This window comes from Scyliorhinus torazame, chromosome 13 (assembly GCF_047496885.1).
Source record: "Scyliorhinus torazame isolate Kashiwa2021f chromosome 13, sScyTor2.1, whole genome shotgun sequence".
Lineage (NCBI taxonomy): Eukaryota > Metazoa > Chordata > Chondrichthyes > Carcharhiniformes > Scyliorhinidae > Scyliorhinus > Scyliorhinus torazame.
In genome coordinates, this window is record NC_092719.1 from 199,163,621 (window position 1) to 199,189,577 (window position 25,957).

The following is a 25,957-nucleotide window of genomic DNA, read 5'->3' on the forward strand; positions in this document are numbered from 1 at the left end:
TACCAGGGAGGCAAAGGCCAGGACATCGGCCTCTTTCGCCCCCTGAACTCCCGGATCTTCCGACACTTCAAAGATTTCTACCTCCAGACTCGGCACCACCCGTGTTTTTAGCACCGTGGACATTGCCTTAGCAAAATCCTGCCCAAAACATGTGGATATGATTTGCTGGGCTTCCCGTGCACCTCGCACACCTGTCCTCTACCCCGAAAAACCTGCTCATCCTACCCGCTGTCATGTGTGCCCGGTGGATTACCTTAAATTGTATCTGGCAAAGCCTGGGGCACAATGAGGCGGTATTAACCCTGCGTAGGGCATCCGCCCATAGACCCACCTCTATCTCTCTTCCTAGCTCGTCCTCCCACTTGCCCTTAAGCTCCTCCACCGGAGTTTCCTCCGCCTCCGAAAACTCCTGGTAAATATCCGATACCTTCCCCTCTCCCACCCAGGTACTGGAAGCTACTCTATCCTGTATCCCCCATGGCGGCTGAAGCAGAAAGGCCGGCACCTGTTTTCTCAGGAAGTCGCGCACCTGCAAATACCTAAAACCATTCCCTGCTGGTAATTTAAATTTATCCTCCAAAGCTTTCAAGCTGGGAAAGCTCCCATCTATAAATAGACCCCACATCCTTCTAATTCCTGCCCTCTGCCAACTCCGGAACTCGCCATCTAGCCTACCCGGTACAAACCTGCGGTTGTTATAAATCAGGGTCCAAATCAATGTTCCCTCCACTCTCTTATATCTCCTCCACTGCCCCAGATCCTCTGAGCCGCCACCACCACCGGACTTGTGGAGTATCAGGCCGGCAAGAATGGCAGAAGAGCCATTACCAATGCTCCCAGACTGGTGTCTTTACATGACGCCGCCTCCATCAGCTCCCATGCCGACCCCTCCCCCACTACCCACTTCCTGACCATGGCTATATTAGCTGCCCAGTAGTAATTGCAGAGGTTCGGCAGCGTCAACCCACCCTACCCCCGACTGCGCTCCAGCAACACGTTCTTCACTCGCGGGGTTTTACCCGCCCACACAAAGACGGAAATAAAGTTATTCACCCGCTTCAAAAAGGCCTTGGGAATGAAGATGGGGAGGCACTGAAAGACGAACAGAAATCTGGGGAAGACCGTCATTTTCACGGTCTGTACCCTCCCCGCCAGTGATAGCGGGAGCATGTCCCATCTCTTAAAGTCCCCTTCCATTTGGTCTACCAACCGGGATTGGTTTAACTTGTGCACTGCCGCCCATTCACAGGACACCTAGATTCCCAGATACTGAAAGCTCATTCCAACCATTCTAAACGGCAGCTCTCTCAGTCTCTTCTCCTGCCCTCTTGCCTGGATCGTGAACATCTCGCTTTTCCTCATGTTCAATTTATACCCTGAAAAATTGCCAAACTCCCCCAAGATTCGCATTACTTTCCCCCATCCCCTCGAAAGGGTCCTAAATGTACAAGAGCAGGTCATCTGCGTAAAGCGAGATCCGGTGCTCCACCCCGCCCCCTGAACCAGCCCTTTCCAGTTCCTAGAGGCTCTTAACGCCATGGCCAATGGCTCTATGGCCAGAGCAGACAGTAACGGGGAGAGTGGGCACCCTTGCCTCGTCCCTCGCTGTAGTTCAAAATACCCCCACCTCAGCCGGTTCGTACGCACACTCGCTACTGGTGCCTGATAGAGCAACCGCACCCAGTCAATAAAGCATTCACCAAACCCAAACCTTCCCAGCACCTCCCACAGGTACTTCCACTCCACCCGATCAAAAGCCTTCTCCGCATCCATCGCTACCACCATCTCCACCTCCTCACCTTCTGAGGGCATCATAATAACATTTAAAAGCCTTCGAACATTGGCCTTGAGTAGCCTGCCCTTAACAAATCCCTTCTGGTTTTCCCCTATAACCCCCGGGACACAGTCCTCTACCCTTGTGGTCAGTATCTTAGTCAGCAGTTTGGCATCCACATTTAGTAGAGAAATCAGCCTGTATGACCCCCATTGCTCCAGATCCTTCTCCCGTTTCAAGATCAATGAAATCGAGGCCTGCGACATTGTTGGGGGGAGGACTCCCTTCTCTCTTGCTTCGTTAAATGTCTTCACCAGCAGTGCGCTCAATATCTCTGAAAACTTCTTATAGAATTCCGCCGGGTAGCCGTCAGGCCCCGGGAACTTGCCCGACTGCATGCCCTCCAGCCCCTTGATTATTTCCTCAATCTCAATTGGGGATCCCAGCCCCTCCACCAGGTCCTCCTCCACCCTCTGGAACCTCAACTGATTCAGAAATTGCCTCATCCCCTCCACCCCAGCCGGGGGTTCTGCCTCATATAATTTACTATAAAAGTCCTTAAACGCCTTGTTCACCCCCGCTGGGTCCAGAACAGTATTACCATCTCTACTCTTTACTTTACCTATCTCCCTGGCCACCTCTCTTTTCCTGAGCTGGTGCGTCAACACTCTGCTTGCCTTTTCCCCGTACTCATAGATCGCCCCCCCTTGTCTTCCTCAACTGTTCCACAGCTTTCATGTGGTCAACAGCCCAAACTCCACCTGTAACCTCCTCCATCCCTCAGTAGCCCCGCGTCCAGGGCTTCCGAGTATCTCCTGTCCACCTGGAATATCTCCTCCACTAATCTATCCCCCTCTGCCCGTTCCACCTTTTCTCTGTGGGCCCGTATCGCGATTAATTCCCCTCTGACTACTGCCTTCAAAGCTTCCCAGACCGTCGCTGCAGAGACCTCCCCCGTATCATTTGTTTCCAGGTAATTCTGGATGGACTTGTTAACCCGCCCACGGACCGCCTCGTCCGCTAGCAACCCCAAATCCAGTCTCCACAGCGGGCGTTGCTCTCTCTCCACACTAACCCGTAGATCCACCCAGTGTGGGGCATGATCCGTCACTGCAATTGGCGAGTACTCCGTATCCACCACCTTCGGTATTAGCACCCTGCTCATAACAAAAAAGTTGATGCGAGAGTATACCTTGTGGACGTGTGGGGAAAAAAGGAAAACTCCTTCGTCCTCAGCCATGCAAACCTCCTTGGGTCTACTTTCTCTCTCTCCCCCCCCCCCCCCCCCCCCCCCCCAAATCTGTTCCATAAAACCCTTTAAATCCTTTGCAGCAGCCGGCCTCCTCCCTGTCCCAGATTTTGACCGGTCCAATTCCGGATCAATGACTGTGTTGAAGTCCCCTCCCATGATCAGGTTATGTGACTCTAAGTCTGAGATCTTGTCTAACACGCGCCTCATAAATTCCACGTCGTCCCAATTCAGAGCATATGTTCACAAGTACCATTCGCACCCCCTCCAGCTTCCCACTCGCCATTATGTACCTACCACCCTGGTCTGACAAGATTCTCCCTGCCTCGAATGCCACTCGTGTGCTGATCAAGATCGCTACCCCCCTGGTCTTTGAGTCCAGTCCTGAGTGGAACACTTGGCTAACCCACCCCTTCCTCAATCGCGTCTGGTCTGTAACCTTTAGGTGTGTCTCTTGCAGCATTGCCATGTCTGCCTTCAGTTCCCTCAAATGCGCGAACACGCAAGCCCTCTTGACTGGCCCATTCAGTCCTCTCGCGTTCCATGTGATCAGCCTGGACGGGGGGGCTTCCAACCCCCCCCCTGCTGACTAGCCATCACCCTTTTTAGGCCAGCCTCGAGGTCACACCCTCTGCTTCCTCAAGTCCCCACTCGACCTCCCATTTGTCCCCTAGTAATAGTTCCTCCCCTGTCAGCAAAGCAGCTCACCCCCCCCCCCCCCCCCCCAGCAACAACACTAAAAACCCAATCCCCCAAGTCGAGCTCCAGCTTAACACCTGTCCACCCCCCACTGCGCTTCTGAGAGTCAGCTGACCCATGCTGACTCGATAGCTCCTGCCCCTGGCACCAAGCAGTCTGTCTCCCTATTGTACTCTCCTCTCTTTCCCCCCCCACATGAATAAACATTTTTAAAGCATCACATTCCCCAGTAAACAAACAACAGAAAATAAAACCGTGAAGAAACAATCACTTTAGAAAAATAGTCACCCAAAAAGCAGAACTAAATTCAAAGCCCACCCCCCCCCCTCTAACAAGGTCCCTGCAAGACAGATCAACCTTTAAGCATCCACACGGCCCTTTATTTCACATAGAGCTACTTAAGTTTTTACAATCCAGCACCGCAAATCGCTGCCACAGTATTTCTCCAAGGCTTAAGTGTCTTTAAATTCGCCTCCAGCTTCATTTCTTTAATAAAGGTCTATACTTCGTCTGGCGTTTCAAAGTAGAAGTCCTGTTCCTCATGTGTGACCCACAGGCGAGCTGGGTACAGCATCCCGAACTTCACCCCCTTCTTAAAGAGGGTCGTTTTTGCCCGATTGAACCCAGCTCGCGTCTTGGCCAAATTCGCTCCCAGGTCCTGATAAATGCGCAACTCACAGTTCTCCCACTTGCTGCTCCGCTCTTTCTTGGCCCACTGCAAAACGTGACCCTTGTCCATGAAACGGTGAAAATGTACCACCATGGCCCTCGGCGGTTCGTTCGCTCTGGGCTTCCTCGCGAGGGCTCTGTGCACTCTGTCCAATTCCAGGGGCTGAGGGAATGCCCAAGCCCCCATCAACTTCTCCAACATGTCCATCACAGAAGCCCTCGCATCCGATCCCTCACTGCCAACAATTCTGAGATTCTGCCTCATGGACCTATTCTCCAGGGTCTCCAGCTTCTCCTGCATTCTTTTCTGGCGGTCGTTCATCATCCCCATCTTGCTTTCCAGCATGGTTATATACTCCTCGTGCTCAGACAACTTTTGTTCGACCACCTGGATCGTTCTCCCGTTGGTTTTCTGATTCTGAACCACTTGATCAATCGAAGCCTTAATCGGGTCCAGCGAGTCGTTCTTCAGCTTGGCGAAGCAATCCTTGAAAAACTTCACCAGCTGCTCCGTCGACCACTGTGCCGTCTCCCTGCGGCCCTTGCCCTCCGCCATGCTGTCCCGTGTTACCAGCTCTGCTTGCGTCTCCCTTATATTGTCGTCTCACACGTCCACTTTTGGTCCAATTCTCCATACATGGAGGGGGATTTCTCCTTACTGTCTTACTCTTCACTGCTTTATCCCATAAAATCCGAAAAAAACGGGGGGGAAAGGTCCAAAAGTCCGTTACAGGCGGGAGCTATCAAATGTGCGACCTACCCCTCCATGGCCGCCACCGGAAGTCATGCTAATTAGTTTTAACAACAAGAAAAATAGTTTATTAAACATGAAAGAATTGATCTACAATACAATACTCCATTCCCACCTTAGCTTATCAATTACACAACATGGTCTCATTAATACTAAGTCCCTTTTAAGCCCACAAGATGACTGTGGGCAAATACACTCTCCACTCTGAACCCCAAGTGACTGTTTGTGGGTATCTCCTCACAATCCCCCTCCAGATGATTTTCATGTAAGATTTTGCAAACTCCACACCCAAAATCTTGTTTTAAAATCTTAATTCAGAATTATGTTTTCCCTTAACAGTTTGCATTCTGAAATCCAGACCAGGCTTTCCAAATGACACTTCTGACCAAAGCTTAGCCCAACCTTTAACAGCAAATTCAGTGCAGGATTTCACACCAATCTCTTTTGGATTTCTTTGTCTCGACTGCTGTGCAGACTGCTCACAATTGCTTAAACTCTTGATTCGCAGACTGTATTAAAATAGCATCAGATATGTGTTTTACCTTTGAAGGCTTTTTATAAATAAATATACTCAAAATAAATTTAGAGTACCCAATTCTTTAAAAAAAATGTATTGCACCAGATGTTGCATAGCCTTAAAGCTGGATTCTCCGAATGCCGACGCCGAAATCACATTCGGCGATTGGCCAGATAATCTGTTTAGATGCCGAAATCGGATGCGGTGCCATTTTTCGGATGCTCCACCCCCTCTGAAACAGCATCATCGGTGAGTTTGCCGCACGCCATTGGAACGGCCTCAGGACGTCACCTGAAGGGCCTCCCCCGATGCACCACCCCTGATGGGCCGACCCCTGATGGGCCGACTTCCCGATGGCGTGGGACTTGAGGTTTTGTCAGCCTCGCGTGGCAGCTGCGTACTGTGCCCAGCACCGCCACAGACGGAAGGGGGGGGGCTTCGGCGGAGGTTGGGGAGATTGGTGGGGGGTGGCGAGGGGGACACTATCTGGCAGGCCATGTCCACGTGTGGCCGGTGTCATGTTGTACGACGCGACCTCCACAGGTTGACGCCGTGCACAAGCACGGCCACAGACCTGCCAATTCTCCGTCCGTATCTGCAGGTAAAGCTGGGGGCTTTCTGTGGCGCTGCTGCTAGCCCCCAACCGGGCAGAGCATTGGTGCAGCGGCAGCACTGACTTTTGGGTCGTAAGAGTAGACACATGCTCCGGACATAGCCTTAGAATCGGAGAATCCAGCCCAGAGTTTTTGATCCAGAGCTGAAATTCAAACTTTAAAAAAATAAATATAGAGTACCCAATGCATTTTATCCAATTAAGGGGCAATTTAGTGTGGCCAATCCACCTGCCCTGCACATCTTTGGGTTGTGGGGTGAAACCCATGCAAACACGGGGAGAATGTACAAACTCCACACAGACAGTGACCCAGGGCTGGGATCGAACCTGGGACCTCGGCGCAATGTGGCAGCAGTGCTAACCACTGTGCCACCGTGCTGCCCGAAATTCTAACTTTTTCTTCTTTTTTTAAAACAAATTTAGAGTACTCAATTCATTTTATCCAATTAAGGGGCATTTAGCATGGGCCCATCCACCTACCTTGTACATCTTTGGGTTGTGGGGGCGAAACCCACGCAAACACGGGGAGAATGTGCAAACTCCACGGACAGTGACCCAGAGCCGGGATCGAACCTGGGACCTCGGTGCAGTGAGACTGCAATGCTACCACTGCGCCACCGTGCTGCCCTCAAAATTCTAACTTTTTGCACATCCATCATCCAAGAGCACTCACTCCATCTATGTGACATTGCCCATGTCTGTTCTTCCAGCACCCTCCTCCTGCTGCTGTAATCCTTAACAATGCTCTATGTATCCCAAACCCTCCTCAGCGGCTCCGACACTTCCAATCAATCCCCTGTCCTGAAGTAAGGCCTGATCTCACGTTACACACTCTCGCCAAATGCCACTGGTTGCCTGGACCCCCCCCCGCATCTCAAAATACGAAGGTTCCAAAGCTTGGTTCACAGGTTTTCAACCCTCCGCACCTCTAATCTCCTCCTCATCTGTTGTCTCCAACTCCCGCCTCTGGTGAGGTGCTGCCTTCTACCATTCCTCTTCCGTCCTGTGCTCTTGAACACTTTCCCTAAATTTCTTTGCCTTGCTACTTTGCTTCCTGTCTTTAAGTTTGGTGCATAACCTTTGGTTATATTTTTAGATTTCTCTCCTAACCTGCCATCTGTTTGCTCATTGTGCAAAGTGCCTTGGGATGCCTGTTACATTAAAAGGTGCAAATTGTTGATTCTCGACAAGAATTCTGTATTGTTGCTTACCTTATTCCATATCCAATGGAAAGAGAGCCTCAAAAACATCTCACCTCACTAAGTCACCAGAGATCCAAAAGTACAGCAATATTAGTAGCACCAAAAACAATCTTGAAAGAGGTTGGATAGAGGAGGAAGGCTTAAAAAAGATTTGGTAGAGAGGTGGGAGCTTTTAGCTTCTGGTTGCTACTATCCTATACTAAATTTAGAAAGAAACCTCAGTGGAAATCTACGCACAAATCATACCAGACTAAAACAGTTTGGGAGGGGAGAAAGTCTGGATATACTGCCACTCAGTGGTTGTACTGAAATGACAAGAAGAGATGAATATTTAATAATGCAACATCTGTGCATCACTGCCTTCTATTAGCATTTTTTCTTCTGTTGACCAATGAGCTTTGTGCTCATCTCTCAGTTGGCAAATCACAAAACTCTGTCCACAAAATCCTTTGTGATGCTCCTAATAATAATCTTTATTATTGTCACAAGTAGGTTTACATTAATACTGCAATGAAGTTATTGTGAAAAGCCTCTAGTCGCCACATTCTGGCACCTGTTCGGGTACACAGAGGGAGAATTCAGAATGTCCAAATTACCTAACAGCACGTCTTTCAGGACTTGTGCTACCCATACCGGGGCTTTCATCCAGAAAAAGGCCCAAAGTGGGAAGCTGGTCTCTAATTTTATAGAAGCTGATTTTATTTAAATACTTCCCTAACCTGTAGAAACAATGATGCCTCCATATGATTTTTTAAAATCTTGCACACTTTTTATGTTGTCTTTATTCTTTCCCTCTGTTTTGCTCACCCCTTAAACCTTAATTTCTGTTGTTTTCTAGGCTGTGCCCAGGGTTCAGGTAGGTGTCAGAAAGCACCTGAACTTGACCTTGACAATTAGAAAAAAACATTGTATTTTGATAGTCTTGTTTCAGCTCTTCCCTTAGTACCTCCGGTTTCTCGCTGTTACTACAGCTGCTCTATTCACTTGCTTCTCAGTTTCTGCTAAATCTTGCCTTGTGCTGATTGATGGGAGGCGGGTGAGGGTAACCCTCGACAATGGGGGAACAACTTTCATTAGCTCCCTTGCCTGTTTCTTTGTCACTTTTTACCTTTTCCAGGAGGTTGAACTGAGAATAACAACTCAGTTAGTTGTGGGGTATGGGGGGGGGGAAGAGGGTGGGAAGAAGGACCAGTTATAATCCTGTTTACATTAATATACCTCTGTAACTAGACTACTTCCTTTCTGTGAAAACGTGTCATTTCTAAATATGCAATGGTCACCTGGGAGTTTAGAGCTGTTGCACAATTTGGACAGCTACAGCAGTCCTGTTCATAGAATACAACAATCTTAATACACAGATAAAGCAGGTTTAGCAAGACAAGCTGGTGTCATTTCTGTTTTTCCCCCATGTAAGTCACCCAACCTGATCCAGCGCACTCCAAAAAAACGTAATTTTTCCTCTTTTGCAAGCGTCAGTCTTTTTATAAATTGACTTTTAGAATATGTTTTAACAATGACCTAGGACAGAAATTCCCACATTCTAACTACCCCCCGGATAGAGTTATTTTCCAACCTCACCTTTCATTCTTTTTTGAATGAATTTGTGCCCATTGTTGGATGTCCACCCGACAACAAATCCACATTATTAACCTCATCAAACTGTGGGTAATCTTGAGCTCGCCCCTTAATCTTTTCATCTCTGGCAAACAAAATGTCCATCCAAGAACATATAAGTTAGGAACAAGAGTAGACCCCTTAGCCCCTTGGGGCTGCTGTGCCATTCAATAATAATATGGCTGATCGGATTGTGGCATCCACTCCACTTTTCTGCCCACCCCTCATAGTCCTTGACTGAATCCCTTGTTTGTCAAAAATCTATCCAACCCTGCCTTTTGGAAAACATCTGGGGAAGAGAATACCACAGACTAACAACCCTCCTCGATAACAAAAGAAAAACTCTCCTCCCCTCAGTCTTAAATGGGAGCCTCCTAATTTTTAAACTGTGTCCTCTTGTTCTAGAATCCCCCACAAAGAGAACCATCCTCTCAGCATCCACCCAGTCGTGTCCCCTCAGGATCTTGTATGTTTCAATAAGATCTCTCATTCTTCTAAACAGTGAGTATAGTCAACCTATTCAACTTTTCCTCCTCAGTCGAGTGAACCTTCCCTGAGCTGTCTCTAATGCAATTATATCCTTAAGCAAGGAGAGTCAAAACTGCGCACAGTACAGGAAATGGAACATAGCAATAAATATTAACAGGGCTGGATGCAGGAATGATGTTTCCTTTGGCCTGAAGGGGTGTGGAAGAAGGAGCCATAGTCTTGGGATACGGGGTAGGGCATTTAGGATTGAGATGAGAAATTGTTTCACTGAGGCTGGGGAATTCCCGACCAGAGAAGATTGTGGAGACCAAATCGCTGAATATATTTAAGAAGGAATTAGGAATTAGACTCTAAAGGTGTCGAGGGGTATGGGGAAAGCGCAGGAATTTGGCATTGAGATAGAGAATCGGCCATGATGGTATTGAATAATGGACCAGGCTCACGGGGCCTAATGACCTACTCCTGCTCCCATTTTCTGTTTACTCTAGATGCAGTCTAACTCAGGCTCTTTACAGCTGCAGCAACACTTCCTTACTTTTATACTCGATTTCCCCTTCCAATAAACACCAACATTCTGTTTTCCTTCCTAATTACTTGCTGTGTCTGCATATCAGCTCTTTGCAATTCTTGTACCAGGACACCCAGATCCCTCTGTACCACACAGACCTACAGTCTCTCTCCTTCCAAATAAGATACTGCTTTTCTACTCTTCCTGCCAGTGAACAAGTTCACATTATTCCACATTACACTCTATCTGCTAAATCTTTGCCAAATTGTGTTTCCAATCTCCCTTTATAACTTTAACCTCACATCCCTGATAATATCGTGGTGAACCTACATTACACCGTATGCATTGTTTTTACATTCTTCCTATAATGAAGATGGCCAACACTGCATAGTGCTCCTGTTGGAGCCGAACAAACAATTTGCACTTTCAGTATGATCATCTTCCATTTTAAATATATCCCTCTAGTTACAAAAGCAAATACTTTTTTTTCTGGTTTTATCTATGGTGCTGCCATCTTTAATGATGTGTACCTATACACTGATGTCAGTCCGGTTCTCTATCTTAAATCCCTTCACCTTCCAAAATGTTACTTCACATTTTTCTCCATTGAACTGCATCTGACAACTGTTTGTCAATCATGATAACTTGTCTTGTCCTCCTGCAGTCTTTCACAAACCACTGCACAGTTGTTGTTTTTTTGTCTTTTTCTTTTATAAATTTAGAGTACCCAATCATTTTTTTCTCAATTAAGGGGCAATTTAGCGTGACCTATCCACCTACCCTGCATATCTTTGGGTTGTGGGGTGAAGCCCACGCAGACACGGGGAGAAGGTTCATACTCCACACGGACAGTGACCCAGGGCACAGGTCCTCAGCGCCGTGAGGCAGCAGTGCTAACTACTGTGCCACCGTGCAGCACAATTGCACAGTGTCACCCAATGTGGTGTGGTTATCAGCAAATTTTGTTATTGTTCAAGTTCAGATTAATGCACATAGTAAATAGAGTGACAACGAGACAAACCTTTTGTTGATCGCAACTTGCTATGCTGCCCATGAGACACGGATTCACCTCGATTTCTTGTTGGTTTCCTTCCAATATATTCCTTTCCACTAACTGTAATTCCATGTGTTAGTGTCTATGCCATAATTGTGTGGTAGCTATTACATTTTTTTTTTAATAGACCCAAGTAAATATATTCTAGTCGGCCAAGAAAGAAAAGCTCCAGTCCTTTTTTCAGTAGTTAACTTTATTTTTCCTTGCAGAAAGAAGATGACGCATTGTAAAGAATCTGAGTTTCCTATGGAAGATCTCTGTCTACTAGGTAAGCACAATTGCTCCCCACATCCTCTTAAATCCAAGGTGAAACAGCTTACCATAGCCTACAGTAGTACTGTCCCTAACTTTAATCTCAACTCTTTTTTTTTTAAATTTAGTGTACCTAATTCATTTTTTCCCAATTAAGGGGCAATTTAGCATGGCCAATCCACCTACCCTGCACATCTTTTGGTTGTGGGGGCGAAACCCCACAAACACGAGGAGAATGTGCAAACTCCACACAGACAGTGAACCAGAGCCAGGATCGGCACCGTGAGGCTGCAATGCTAACCACTGCGCCACCGTGTTGCCCTAATCTCAACTCTAATGCAATCTCGGCACCAAACACTGCTGGAAATGATTTGGTAACTGGATAGTTACAAATAAAATCTTAATTTGTATCACTTTCAAGGTTACAGAGTAGCTATAATATAGTAATGAATGTGATCGAAGACTTTGCTGTATGCTGCAGTGGACTTCTACAAGATCAACAGAAACTACAAGGCCACAACCCGATGAGTGTTGCAATAAATGTCATAGTTCCTAGTTTCTACTGCATTTGCACAAGGACGTAGGAGCAGGAGTACAGGTTGAATTATCCAGAATGCTATGGGCGAGTGTGTATGAGATTTTTGAATTTCAGAATATACTGCGCATATGCGGCACGCATTGGAAACAGCCCATGTGCGGCGCACATGCAACGCCCGTTGGGAACTGGGCACGTGCGGCGCTCGTTGGGAACTGGGCATGTGTGAAATGCGTTGGGAACTGGGCATGTACGGCGCCCGTTGGGAACTGGGCACATGCGGCACTCGTTGGGAACTGGGCATGTGTGAAATGCGTTGGGAACTGGGCATGTACGGTGCCTGTTGGGAACTGGGCATGTGTGAAATGCGTTGGGAACTGGGCATGTACGCCGCCCGTTGGGAACTGGGCACATGCGGCGCTCGTTGGGAACTGGGCATGTGTGAAATGCGTTGGGAACTGGGCATGTACGGCGCCCGTTGGGAACTGGGCATATGCAGCAGCCGGGAGCCTTGCGGGACTTTCCACTCCTGACGTCACATCGGCGCTCAAAAAAAGTTGGAATTTCGGATGAGGGATGCTCAATCTGTATTCCATTCAACCAGTCGAACCTGATCCATCATTCAGATCATGACTGATCATAAGACCATAAGACATGGGAGCAGAATTAGGCCAATCGGCCCATCGAGTCTGCTCCGCCAGTCAATCATGGCTGATATTTTTCTCATCCCCATTCTCCTGCCTTCTTCCCATAACCCCTGATCCCCTTATTAATCAAGAACCTATCTGTCTCTGTATTAAAGACACTCAATGATTTGGCCTCCACAGTCTCCTGCGGCAAAGAGTCCCACAGATTCATCACCCTCTGGCTGAAGAGGGTGGTGAATCTGGAACTCCTCTACCTCATTCCCACTTTTCTGAGTTATCTCCACATTGCTTGATGCCATTAGTCTCCAGAAATCTATTGATTTATATCTTGAATATGCTCAATGATTGAGCTTTCACAACTCTGGGGCTGAGAATTCCAAAGGAATTCCTCCTCATCTCAGTCTTTAATGGCATGTCCCTTATTCTGAGACTGTGACCCCTGGTTCTAGACTCACCAGCCAGATGAAACATCTTGTTTGCACCCACCCTGTTGGGCCTGTCGGAATTTTGTAAGTTTCACTGAGGTTATCCCCTCATTCTTTGCAACTCCAGGGAATACAGGCCCAGTCTCCTCGTAAGGCAATCCTGCCATCCCAGGGATTAATCAAGGGTGAACCTCCGTGCACTCCCTCTATGACAGTTGTATCCCTCCTTCGATAAGTGGACCAAAACACTACACCATACTCTCGGTGAGGTCTCACCAAGGCTCTGTGCAATTTCATCAAGACATCTTTACTCCTGTATCCAAATCCCCTTGTGATGAGGGACAACATACCATTTGCCTTTTCTATTGCTTGCTGCAGCTGCATTTGCTGATATGTTGCTTTGCTCACTGACAAGATCTGGTGGTAGAAATGGAGTGTTAGAGCCTCAAATGCTGAGTAAACCTATTCGGAATATCTGAAGTATTCTCGATCTGCCCTGCTATTTGCACTGCAGTGATGCATTGCCCAGTTTCTATCATTAGAGACTGCCAAAATATTTGTATTGGTGGGATCTCTTGCCAAATAGAGATTTGCTGGCGAAGTACTTACTGATTGGCCATTTAGTATCTTCCTGATCCTGAAAAAGAAAATGATCCTTTTATTGCTGTTTTTGCTGGGAGGAGACTGAAAAATAAATGGTTAATTCACAGTCCTTTTATAAAAAGAACAATCAGACTGTCAATCTGCATGGAGCGATCCAAGGGAATTTCAACATTTGCATCAACCAATGAATCCACTTCATTGATTTCTGAAATAGCAGCTTTGCGGAATCCTGTAGAGGAGCCTTCTTTTTAAAAAAAAAAAAATCTGGAACAGTTCTAAGGATCAGTACTTACCATCTCTAGAATGGACTCTGAATTGCTGTTCACTTCAATCACTGATGTGATCAGACTTTTTGAAAGCGATAATTATCTGCCAACTTGTGATGCATTGTATACCCCAGTCTCACATGGCTTATATATACTGTTTTTAAAAAAATAATTTGGTATCCAGTATTGCCATTAACAAATATATTGGTTTTCATGCTGCACATGTTGAAGGTTCAATTATTCAATAACTTCTCCTGTAGTGAGTCATCCATAACTCATTTTCTACTCTCAGAATCCTTTTACTGCGTGCAAGGGCTTTGTGATATGCTCCTGTTATGAAGAAGGGTCTGAAAAGATTGACATTGGCACTGCAAGCTTTTATTGAAGAAAGTGACTGGGGATAAATGTTTAGAGCCTTTAATCCACCCACACGTTTGCTAATTGAAAATAATAACAATTAAAAGCTACTTGTTTCCCGGTCCCGCACCCAACACCACCACCAACAAATGGAGTCATTTATGAGCTTCAAAGCTGTGTTTTCCTAGTTCACACTTAAACAATTCATTTGAACAGATAGCATGTATGACCCGAGGACTGCCCCTGAAAAAGGTTTGAGATATGTATGACCCGAGGACTGCCCCTGAAAAAGGTTTGAGATAACTTTCTCGTGACTTTAATTGAGGTTGGCCTGGCACAAGAATGGTGCACATTGTGGGCTAAAGCTCCTGCAGCATAATGCATATGTATTAGAACCTGATGCTTAACAAGTGTTTGTGTTAGCACGTGCAGATCGAGGAAGTACTACCAGTCTAAGTAGCGATTTCTCTGTCATCATGGAAGAGTTTCCCACTACTACAGGGACTTTCAACTATGAAGCAGTAGAAATGACAGCGGGCCCAGCAACACAGGTGGCTTGGTGAGTAACCTTTTTATTGTTGTATACATATTCTTCAGATTTCGTTCTCCCTTCTCGTCTGCTCTTTGGTTTCTAAACATGTGTTCTTCCAGGCAGCTGGAGATAAGTGAGAGTGGTAACGAGATATAAAGTTCTCCTTCCGCCTCTGTTGGGTAGCATCTTCTGTAGGTGTTTTACTTTGATGCAGATCCCCAGCTCAAGTTTTATGACTTGTTCTGTGAGAAACCATGACACAAACTCGCACCGCATCAGTGCATTCGGCATGTTGGAAATTCAGACTACCTGCTGCCCTTGTGAATGACTATTTTATTGGGGTTTTTTTTCATTCTCTTCAAATTTCTTCAATCAATTCTCAAAAGGGACAGGACTGGCAGCTAAATATTCAAGGATATATAGGTGTTTTAGGCGAGACAGGGAGGAAGGTAAAAGCGATGGGGGAGTTGCAATACTGGTTAGAGAACATATTGCAGCCGTTCAGCGGGAGGAAAAATGAAGTGATGAGGCACTGTGGGTAGAACTCAGAAACAGGAAGGGTACAGTCACTATGATGAGGGTGTACTACAGGTCTCCCAACAGCCCATGGTAAGTTGAAGAACAGATATGCAAGAAGATTCTGGATAGATGTCGAAATAATAGGGTTGTTGTAGTGGGAGACTTTAATTTTCCTCATATTGACTAGAAATCCCTTAGGGCTAGGGGTCTGGATGGTGAGGAATTTGTTAAGTGTGTCCAAGAAGGTTTTTTGGAACAATATGTGGATAGTCTGACTAGAGAGGGGGCTATACTGGACCTAGTGCTAGGGAACGAGCCCGGCCAGGTTGTCAAGGTTGCAGTGGGGGAACATGTGGCGAACAGTGACCACAATTCCGTGGTTACTCATGGAAAAGGACGAGTGCTGTCCTAGGGTTAAGGTGCTAAATTGGGGGAAGGCTAACTACAACCAGATTAGGCCGGAATTGAAGGCTGTTTGGGAGTGGCTGTTTGAGGGTAAATCCACATTTGGCATGTGGGAGTCTTTTAAGGAGCAGTTGATGGGAGTGCAGGACGGGCATGTGCTGGTAAAAGAGAAGGACAGGAAAGGCAGATTCAGGAACCATGAATGACCAGGGAAATTGTGAGTCCAGTCAAAAAGAAAAAAGATGCATACGTGAGATACAGACAACTAAAAACAGATAAAGCACTTGAAGAATACAAGGAGAGTAGAAAAGAGCTCAAGCAGGCTTTAGGAGGGCAAAAAGGATCACAAAATGTCCTTGGTAGATAGGATTAAGGAAAATCACAAGGCATTTTATATGTATATTAGGAACAAGAAGGTAGCTAGAAAAAGAGTTGGTCCACTCAAGGACAATAGAGGGAAATTATGTGTAGAACCAAAGAAAGTAGGTGAGATCCTTAATGAGTATTTTGCATCAGTATTCACAAAGGAGAGGGGCACGTTGATTGGTAGTGTCTGAGGGATGTGTAAACACTTTAGAACATGTCGTTATTACGAGGGAGGAAGTGTTAGCTGTGTTAAAAAGCATTAAGGTAGACAGATCCCCAGGGCCAGACAGCGTCGATCCCAGATTACTGAGGGAGACAGCTGAAATCGCTGGGCCTCTGACAGAAATCTTTGTGTCCTTGTTCGCTGCAGGTGAGATCCCAGAGGATTGGAGGATAGCCAATGTTGACCCATTATTTAGGAAGGGTAGCAAGGATAACCCGGGTAATTATAGGCCAGTGAGCTTGACGTCAGCGATAGTGAAATGGTTGGAAAAGATTCTCAGAGATGGGATCTATGCACATTTGGAAGTGAATGGTCTTATTAGCGACAGGCAGCATGGTTTTGTATGAGGGAGGTCATGTCTCACTAATTTAATTGAGTTTTTTGAAGAGGTGACAAAAATTATTGACGAGGGAAGGGCTGTGGATGTTGTCTACATGGACTTTAGTAAAGCATTTGATAAGGTCCCTCATGGCAGGCTGGTGCAAAAGATCAAATCACATGGGGTCAGGGGTGAACTAGCTGGATGGATCCAGAACTGACTTGGCCATAGAAGACAAATGGTAGCAGTGGAAGGGTGTTTTTCCAAATGGAGATCTGTAACTAGTGGTGTTCCGCAGGGATCAGTACTGGGACCTCAGCTGTTTGTAATATATATAAATGACTTGGAAGAAAACATAGCATGTCTGATTAGCAAGTTTGCGGATGATACTAAGATTGCAGGAGTTGCGGGTAGTGATGAAGATTGTTCAGCGAATACAACAAGGTATAGATAGGCTTCAAAATTGGGCGGAGAAATGGCAGATGAAATTTAACCCGGGCAAATGTGAGGTGATGCATTTTGGTAGATCCAATTCGGGTGGGAGCTATAAAATAAATGGTAGAATCATCAGGAGCATAGAGACACAGCGAGATCTGGGCATGTTTGTCACGGATCCTGAAAAGTGCCAGCACAGGTGGAAATGGTGGTAAAGAAAGGATATGGCATGCTTGCCTTCCTAAGTCGGGATATTGAGTATCAAAGCTCGCAAATTATGTTACAGTTATATAGAATGTTGGTTAGGCCACATTTGGAATACTGTGTCCAATTCTGGCCACAGCACTATCAGAAGGACGTGGAGGCTTTGGAGAGAGTACAGAAAAGGTTCACCAGGGTGTTGCCTGATATGGAGGGTATTAGCTATGAGGAGAGATTGAATAAACTGGGATTGTTCTCCCTTGAGAGATGGAGGCTGAGGGGCGACCTGATAAAAGTTTATTAAATTATTAGGGGTATAGATAGGTTGATCAGTTAGAGGCTTTTTCCCAGGGCAGAATTGAAAATTACAAGGGGGCACAAGTTCAAGGTGAGGGGTTAGGTTCAGTGGAAATGTGTGTGGGACGTTTTGTTTACACAGAGGGTGGTGGTGGCCTGGAATGCATTTCCAAGTGAGGTGATTGAGGCAGATATGTTAGCGACCTTTAAGACTTACCAGGATAGGCACATTAACAGACGGGGTATAGAAGGATACTGGCGGTTGGTTTAGATAGGACAAGTGATCAGTGCAGGCTTGGAGGGCCGAAGGGCCTGTTTCTGTGCTGTGTTCTTTGTTTCTTTGTTTTCCGTCCTGAGGAGGTGATTTAATATTAGGGCTGTGGTTCAGTGGGCTGACTGTACTTCACCCAATAGGATCTTTAACCTATCTGAATTAGAGAATAGAAAGGACTGACAGATTATTCAGTTATTGGGGCAATTAAGAGTGGGGAGATTGAATAATATCTGCTCTAAACCCAGTTGTAGTAACTCTCCCCTCTTTCTGACCCTTCTTGATGTCTTCTAATTCAACATGGAACACGATTTGGATCTGAAACTATCCTAGCCTACAGAACTCAGTAGCACAGAATGTTCACTACACAACAGTGATTTAGATATAGGATGGGAGGGGCTGGTCACATCCTAACCACCTTGACACAAAAATGAAGTGTGTTATCAAGAAGTGGTAGATAGTATTTAATGTCAGCAAGTGTATGCATTTCTTTTTTGATGATAAATTGATAAGAGTTAAGCATGAAACATCGGATTTTAAATGCTTTTACCTCTAATACTAAAAGTCAGTTAAATACACTCACCTGTCAGGTTAACTTGGCTATAGTCACTATAATGAATACTGATGCATGGATAGGAACTGATTTAGGTATGCATAATCACTTTTATGATCAAGTTGAAGCCAGTTGATTGATTGATGCCACGTTTATTTACAGGGGAAATTGGCTTGTATTTTTATTTCAATTGTGATTTTTTTTTTTTTTTTTAATGAACTACTTGTAGAAGTTCTAAATTTAGATCATTTAACTGAGTGCAACAGCACTTATTGCTGAGACAGTTCACAAAGGAAGCTAACTGCCTTGTCACGGAACAACACAGTGCACAATAAGAACAAATTATCAGTTGATTCGTTGTTTTATGCAATGTTGTTACACTAGATAGGCTTCTCATTAGCCCATGGATTTTTTTTCTGCATAACTTTGATATACAGATTAGCCACCTCTTTTTTTAAAAATAAAGTTAGAGTACCCAATTCATTTTTCCCAATTAAGGGGCAATTTAGCGTGGTCAATCCATCTAGCCTGCACATCTTTGGGTTGTGGGGGTTAAACCCACGGAAACACGGGGAGAATGTGCCAACTCCTCACAGACAGTGACCCCGAGCCGGGATCGAACCTGGGACCTCACCGCCTTGAGGCAGCAGTGCTACTCACTGCGCCACCATGCTGCCATTTTAAAAAAAAAAATAAAAAAATTTAGAGTACCCAATTACTTTTTTCCAATTAAAGGGCAATTTAGCATGGCCAATCCACCTAACCTTCACATCTTTGGGTTGTGGGGCTGAAACCCACGCAGACATGAGGAGAATGTGCAAACTCCACACTGACAGTGACCCAGGGCTGGGATTCGAACCCGGGTCCTCAGCGCCGCAGTCCCAGTGCTAACCACCGCCACATGCCGCCCCCATATTAGCCACCTCTGACTGTTTAGGTCTATCCCTAACTCGACCTTGGATCCTGTTCCGAAACCTGGGGCTCTGGTTGATAAATTGCATGTAACCTCAATTCCAGAAGATGCAGATGATTTTTTTAAATTAAAAGAAAACATTCACCTCTTTTACTGAAACCTCCCACCCTCCTAAGTGCTAACCATGTGTGGGTCTGGAAGCGGAAATAGTTTTTGCTATGGGGAAATATTTTTCAGGCCATATTTCTTTGTACCTCCAGTTGAAGTTACGAGAGGAGGCAGCAACACAGACTTTGAATTCATGGACAAACCTTGTCACATTCGATGTCCATGTAAATACTGAATCGGAGTCATGCCATGGGTTGTTTAATCCAGCAGATTAACAGCTTCAGATCCTTGCAACCTGGAAAGCCCAGGTTCTTCTGTATTAAAAGCAAGGTATCAAAGTGAACGGGAAAAGTACTTCAGACAGGAGTGATGAGGGAGAGTAGACCGGTTCCTGGCATCTGAAGGAATTTTCTAAGGATCCACATGAGATATTTCAAAATATAAATTTGAGTTTAATGCATCCTGTGGTCCGCAAATGTGCGCAGGTTATGTTTTCCCGAGCCCAGACAAAAATTTGGTTCTGCTCTTTTGTTCAGGAAAGGGTAGATGATAGCACTATTGAAGCAAGGGGAGGGTGCCTAAGGAAAGTGAACCAGTTAGATTGTCTACCAGCATGAGGACTGGGAACAGAAGTTAGGTCGTCAGGAATTTAGATGGATTGGAGTCGGGGGAGTAAGAACTAAGTCTCAAAGATAAAATGAGCTTACAGAGGACTGGGGAGGGGTTGATGAGGCAGAAATGAGAAAGAGCGATGATTATTTTGGGCTGTCGTCTTTGTGAATTATCTTCAAGGGCATGAAAAGGGTTGCCTTGGTGACAAAAATATGTGAACACCTCAGATTTATTAGAGTTGAAGGTGGAGAGGGAAGAGGATTTAAGAGGCAATCAGACGTGAGGGAAAAGGAGGCCAGTGTTATCTTTGCCTACTCGGATAGTCCTCGAGTAGTGGGCAATTTGACAGCGAAGGCAGTGGACGGAGGAACTACACCAATATGTTCAATTTGAGAGTGCATAGGTGGGGGCTATATCGGGGAGCAGCCCGACTCTGCGATCATAGAATCATAGAATTTACAGTGCAGAAGGAGACCATTTGGCCCATCGAGTCTGCACCGGCTCTTGGAAAGCCTACCCAAGGTCAATACCTCCACCCCATCCCCGTAACCCAGTAACCCCACCCAACACTAAGGGCAATTTTGGACACTAAGGGCAATTTATCATGGCCAATCCACCTAACCTGCACATCTTTGGACTGTGGGAGGAAACCGGAGCACCCGGAGGGAACCCACGCACACACTGGGAGGATGTGCAGACTCCGCACAGACAGTGACCCAAACCGGAATCGAACCTGGGACCCTGGAGTTGTGAAGCAATTGTGCTATCCACAATGCTACCGTGCTGCCCCCAATACTCTGAATGTTTTACTCCACATGCAGGCACTAAAATTGGAGGTGTAGGACTTGAGTAAATCTTGTGTTCATCATGTAAGCAACAACAATTTCAAATTAGCAACGAAAAATTGTAATTGACCCCTCGTCCAAAAACAAAATACTGTAGATTCTAAAAATCAAATAAAAATAATGTGCTGGAAGTACTCAGCTGATCAGGCAGCGTCTGTAGAAAAATAAATAGTGTTAACATTTCAGCTGGATGACAAATGGTCATTTCCAGCATTTATTGTAATTGTTGACTTTGGATTTTTTTTAAAGGCTGGTGATAAAACATCTTTTAATGTTCTTTTTTAAGTTTACAACAGAACAAAAGCAAAAACACACGTATCAAATCTACTGCTTAATTCTAACTAGCATAATATCTACTTACTATACATGTCACTCTGCAAGTCCCAGGTATATTATGTTGCCACTACTAAGAATATGTCTTGCAGCTACAAACTGCTTTCATGCTGACCCTGTTTCCTTTAGTTTAAAATTACATAGCACACAGCATAGTGAGTAACTCTATCATTAAATCATCCGTCCTTCTCGACAGCAACAGTGTTAGTGTGGATAAATCAATTACGATTTTAATGTGGTATTGTCTCCTTTTCTTTCTTATTTCCTCAGGTCTCATGTTTCTTTGCTTGTTTTTCCTTCCACCCCCTCCCTCTCCTTCCCCATTTCATTATATTCTTTTGGATACCTTTTGAGTGATACATTTTTGCCTTTATTTCTTCAATATTTCTAATTAAGGGGCAATTTAGCGTGGCCAATCAACCTGCCCTGTATTTCTTTGGGTTGTGGGGGTGAGACCCACGCAGACACAGAATGTGCAAACTCCACACAGAAAGTGACCCGGGACCGAACCCAGGCCCTCAGTGCCGTGAGGCAGCAGTGCTAACCACTGCGCCACCATGCCGCCCGGCTTTTATTGCATTTCATTAGCTCTTTGATTGTCGGAGATGGCAAGTATTTTTTTCCCCAAATGGCTTATTTTTTATATTAAATCGCATATTTTGTAAATTAAAATTAAAATCTTGTACCCACATGAGAGCATAAGTCTCCATCTGGAAAATGGCATTCCAAAATCTTTCACTGGTTCCTGTGTATGGGGCATTCTCTTGACAAGTATCCTCCCACAGGAGGGGAGTATGTGATGTTCTGGATTGCCTATTGTCACCCATATCCAAACGGTTCAAGCACTATGTGGTACACCATGGACACCTAACAAGATTAGTGGTTAAGTCTCCAAACAATCAGAGAGAACCTTTCTAGGCAATTCTTTTAAATAGCACAAAGAAGCTTTCATCTCTTTCAGGAAAGTGTCACGGAGGAAGGTGCTGAAGGGTTTGGGGTGTATAGTTGCGGTTGTGCCATTAGCAACACTCCTCATGGGGTGCTGCACTGCATAACATGTTCAACAATGACAAATGAAGCCTATGCATTTCTTTATAGCCAGGTGTTTATGGGGGAAAGAAGGATTTTAATTTGCATCTTGCAAACGTCTCAAAGTACATATGTGCAATTAATTGCTTTGAAGTCACTATCTCTCTATATACAAAGCACTGTACGGAACTCAGGATCCAGAGTAGGTGTTCTGTTGGGGGGTAAGGTTCTCTTCGTTCCATTCCAGATCTTAAGAAATGTCTGTTTTCTCAAAAGCGTTTCTGTGCATTAATTAGCTGCTCATAATACATAATCTTTGTCCCATTGGCAGAGCTGGCTGGGAAAGCGTTTTGCTACTTGGTCCGATTCTCAGCAGCCTCGGCGATTTGAAAGTAATAGGGTATTTTTCGCTTTATTCAAAGCTGGCTTACATTCCTTTTTAAAGTCAAGGCTTTACTCGAACAAGCTACTTGAAGCAATATCACTAAATGCATCCTTCAAACAATTTACCATCACTCTAATGTCATCCGCATGTGGACTTTTGGATTTATAAAAGGAAAAATGTTTCTATTCACCTACAATTTTATCTGCTTTCATTAAATTCCAGGAGAAGGGGCCGAACATCATCACCACAGACTATTGTGTGGAATAAACCTCACTTGCCTAACCAACTAGAAGACCGGTTCTTGCAATCTGGTATATCTGAAGCTAGGCCATCGTTCTACCAATCAGAAAATAACTTTCTCAGAACAGGAAGTAGTAGCCCCTTAGCTGTTCCTGAAAGAAGGTTGGTGTGTTTTAATCCTCTACCAAGGATAAGTCGGGTAATGTTTACTTGCAGGCATGCTTGAGTTCTGGGTTGAAATACACTGTTTGCTTTTTTGATAGCTAACAAACTATGATAGCGTATTGATAGAAAGAAATCTTCACAGATACGCTTATTACCATCAATTGCCGCAGTAATATCTGCAAAGGTTAACTTTAGCCACGTGCATTAACAGCAAAGCTGACTATGTTTGAGGCTGTACAGATGCACATGGGGCTTGAAGGAGCATGGAGGTTATCTTGCCTTTATTCAAACCCCTAGTGTTCTAAACTTGTAACAGACTCTCAGTCATTGATAATTTTGTTTTCATCTTCACAACCCTGGAAAAGCATGTACCTTGCCCTGAATACCTATAGACAATGACTTCTCAGATTTGGAATGGACCTGGCTTATCATATCCTCGTCATGTTCCCAAAGATTTACTTTTGCTAGTGGGTTATTTTCTGAAGTGCAATCGCTGTTATGCCGGCAAATATCGAAAGGCCATGTATAGACAGCTGATTACGGCTCCTGAGTTCTACAACCCAATCGGCCAGCAGATTGAAGCTCCAGCGTGATTATGGTGCCACGCTGTCTCAAATTACTAACCTTTATTAGGCAGTTTGGCGAATCAATGTATTGAGCATCTTCAATATGGTTATTGTGTCAAAGTTGGGGTTCCGACATCCAGACAGAGGACTGACGTGAGTAAAGCCCTCAGCATGGCTTCTATGCTGTAACAGTGCTGAAGAATTAGAATCAGCAGGGATTGGCTACTGACCTGTTTTAAACCACCTAGTAGCTCTGGAGGTGTTACAAGGTAGCCAGAGCATAAATTGGGAACAGTTGTTCGCAGGAAAATGCACAACAATAATGTGGGGGTTGTTTAAGGAGCACTTGCTGCGAGTGCTGGATAGTTTTGTTCCACTGAGCCAAGGAAGGAATGGTAAGGTGAAGGAGCCTTGGTTGAGGAAGCAAGAATCTGGCACGGCTCTAGAGGGTTACATGGTAGCCAGGAAGGAACTCAAAAATGGACTTAGGAGAGCTAGAAGGGGGCATGAAGGACCTTGTTGCTCGTGAGAATAGCGTGAACCAGATTAATAGGCTCGAACAGGTTGATATTAAGAAGAAGGATGTGCTGGAAATTTTGAAAACATCAGGATAGATAAGTCCCCCTGGGCCTGACGGGATACACCCAAGGTTACTACAGGAAGCGAGGGAGGAGATTGCTGCGCCATTGGTGATGATCTTTGCGTGCTCACTCTCCACTGGAGCAGTACTGGATAATTGGAGGGAGGCGAATGTTGTTCCCCTGTTCAAGAAAATGAATAGGGAAATCCCTGGGAATTACAGACCAGTCAGTCTTACGTCTGTGGTGAGCAAAATACTGGAAAGGATTCTAAGAGATAGGATTTATGATTATTTAGAAAAACATGGTTTGATTAAAGATAGTCAGCATGGCTTTGTGAGGGGAAGGTCATGCCTCACAAGCCTCATTGAATTCTTTGAGGATGTGAAGAGACATATTGATGAAGGTCGGGCCGTTGATGTGGTATATATGGATTTCAGTAAGACATTTGATAAGGTTCCCCATGGTAGGCACATTCAGAAATCGGGGGGGTATGGGATACAGGGAAACTTGGCTGACTGGATATAGAATTGGCTGGCCGAAAGAAGGCAGCGAGTGGTAGTGGATGGAAAGTATTCCTCCTGGAGGTCGGTGACCAGTGGTGTCCTGGAAGGATCTGTTCTTGGACCTCTGCTCTTTGTGGTTTTTATAAATGACTTGGATGAGGATGAGGAAGTGGAAGGGTGGGTTAGTAAGTCTGCCGATGACACGAAGGATGGTGGAGTTGTAGTTAGTGTTGAGGGTTGTTGCAGGTTACAACAGGACATTGACAGGATGCAGAGCTGGGCTGAGAAGTGGCAGATGGAATTCAACCTAGATAAATGTGAAGTGATTCGTTTTGGAAGGTCGAATTTGAATGCTGAATACCGGGTTAAAGGCAAGATTCTTGGAAATGTGGAGGAACAGAGGGATCTTAGGGTCCACATACATAGATCCGTCAAAGTTGCCACCCAGGTTGATGGGGTCCTTAAGAAGGCGTATGATGTGTTGGCTTTCATTAACATAGGGATCGAGTTTAAGAGCCGCGAGGTTTTGCTGCAGCTTTATGAAACCCTGGTTAGACCACACTTGGAATATTGTGTCCAGTCCTGGTCGCCTCATTATAGGAAGGATGTGGATGCTTTGGAGAGGGTGCAGAGGAGATTTACCAAGATGCTGCCTGGACTGTCTTATGAAGAAAGGTTGCGGGAGCTAGGGCTTTTCTCACTGGAGCGAAGAAGGAAGAGAGGTGACTTGATAGAGGTGTACAAGGTGATGAGAGGCAGGAATAAAGTGGATAGTCAGAGACTTTTCCCCAGAGTGGGAATGGCTGTCATGAGGGGACATAACTTTAAGGTGATTGGAGGAAGGTATAGGGGAGAGGTAGGTTCCTTACACAGAGAGTGGTGGGTGCATGGAATGCACTGCCAGCGTAGGTGGTGGAGTCATTAGGGACATTTAAGCAACTCTTGGACAGGCACGAGGACAGCAGTAAATTGAAGGGGGTGTAGGTTAGGTTGATCTTAGATTAGGATAAATGGTCGGCACAACATTGTGGGCCGAAGGGCCTGTACTGTGCTGTACTGTTCTATGTTCTAAATGCATTTCTTTCCCCAGTGTACATTTTGTGGCTTCTCTTGACTTCCTCAATTCCTCAAACTCTTTAATGACTTACTGTGCTTCCTTTCCAAAACTATCATTGATTTAACCCTTTATTTTTGTCTTTAAAGTTTACAATCTCCTCTTGAGTTACTCCACTAGGCAGATAAACAAATACTCAGTTAATGTAGAGATAATTGTTATGTGCAATGGGACATACTTTCTGCTAAAACACTTCTTTAACCCGTCCCCAACAAGAA

At 45.3% G+C, this 25,957-nt stretch overlaps 1 protein-coding gene across 14 annotated transcripts in view; it reads left to right on the plus strand.

The window, feature by feature from the left end:
* Positions 1-25,957, plus strand: part of mtmr14 (myotubularin related protein 14) — a 120,801-nt gene that overhangs the window by 84,025 nt on the left and 10,819 nt on the right. For 6 of the 14 annotated variants that reach the window (XM_072472862.1, XM_072472860.1, XM_072472849.1 and 3 more), the window contains 5 exons: positions 8,313-8,330; positions 9,494-9,589; positions 11,349-11,407; positions 14,648-14,783; positions 22,793-22,972. In XM_072472862.1, the coding sequence (XP_072328963.1) occupies positions 8,313-8,330; positions 9,494-9,589; positions 11,349-11,407; positions 14,648-14,783; positions 22,793-22,972 (489 nt within the window). The remainder of the gene's footprint in view (positions 1-8,312; positions 8,331-9,493; positions 9,590-11,348; positions 11,408-14,647; positions 14,784-22,792; positions 22,973-25,957) is intronic. The other 8 variants (XM_072472863.1, XM_072472855.1, XM_072472861.1 and 5 more) reach the window with 4 other exon arrangements.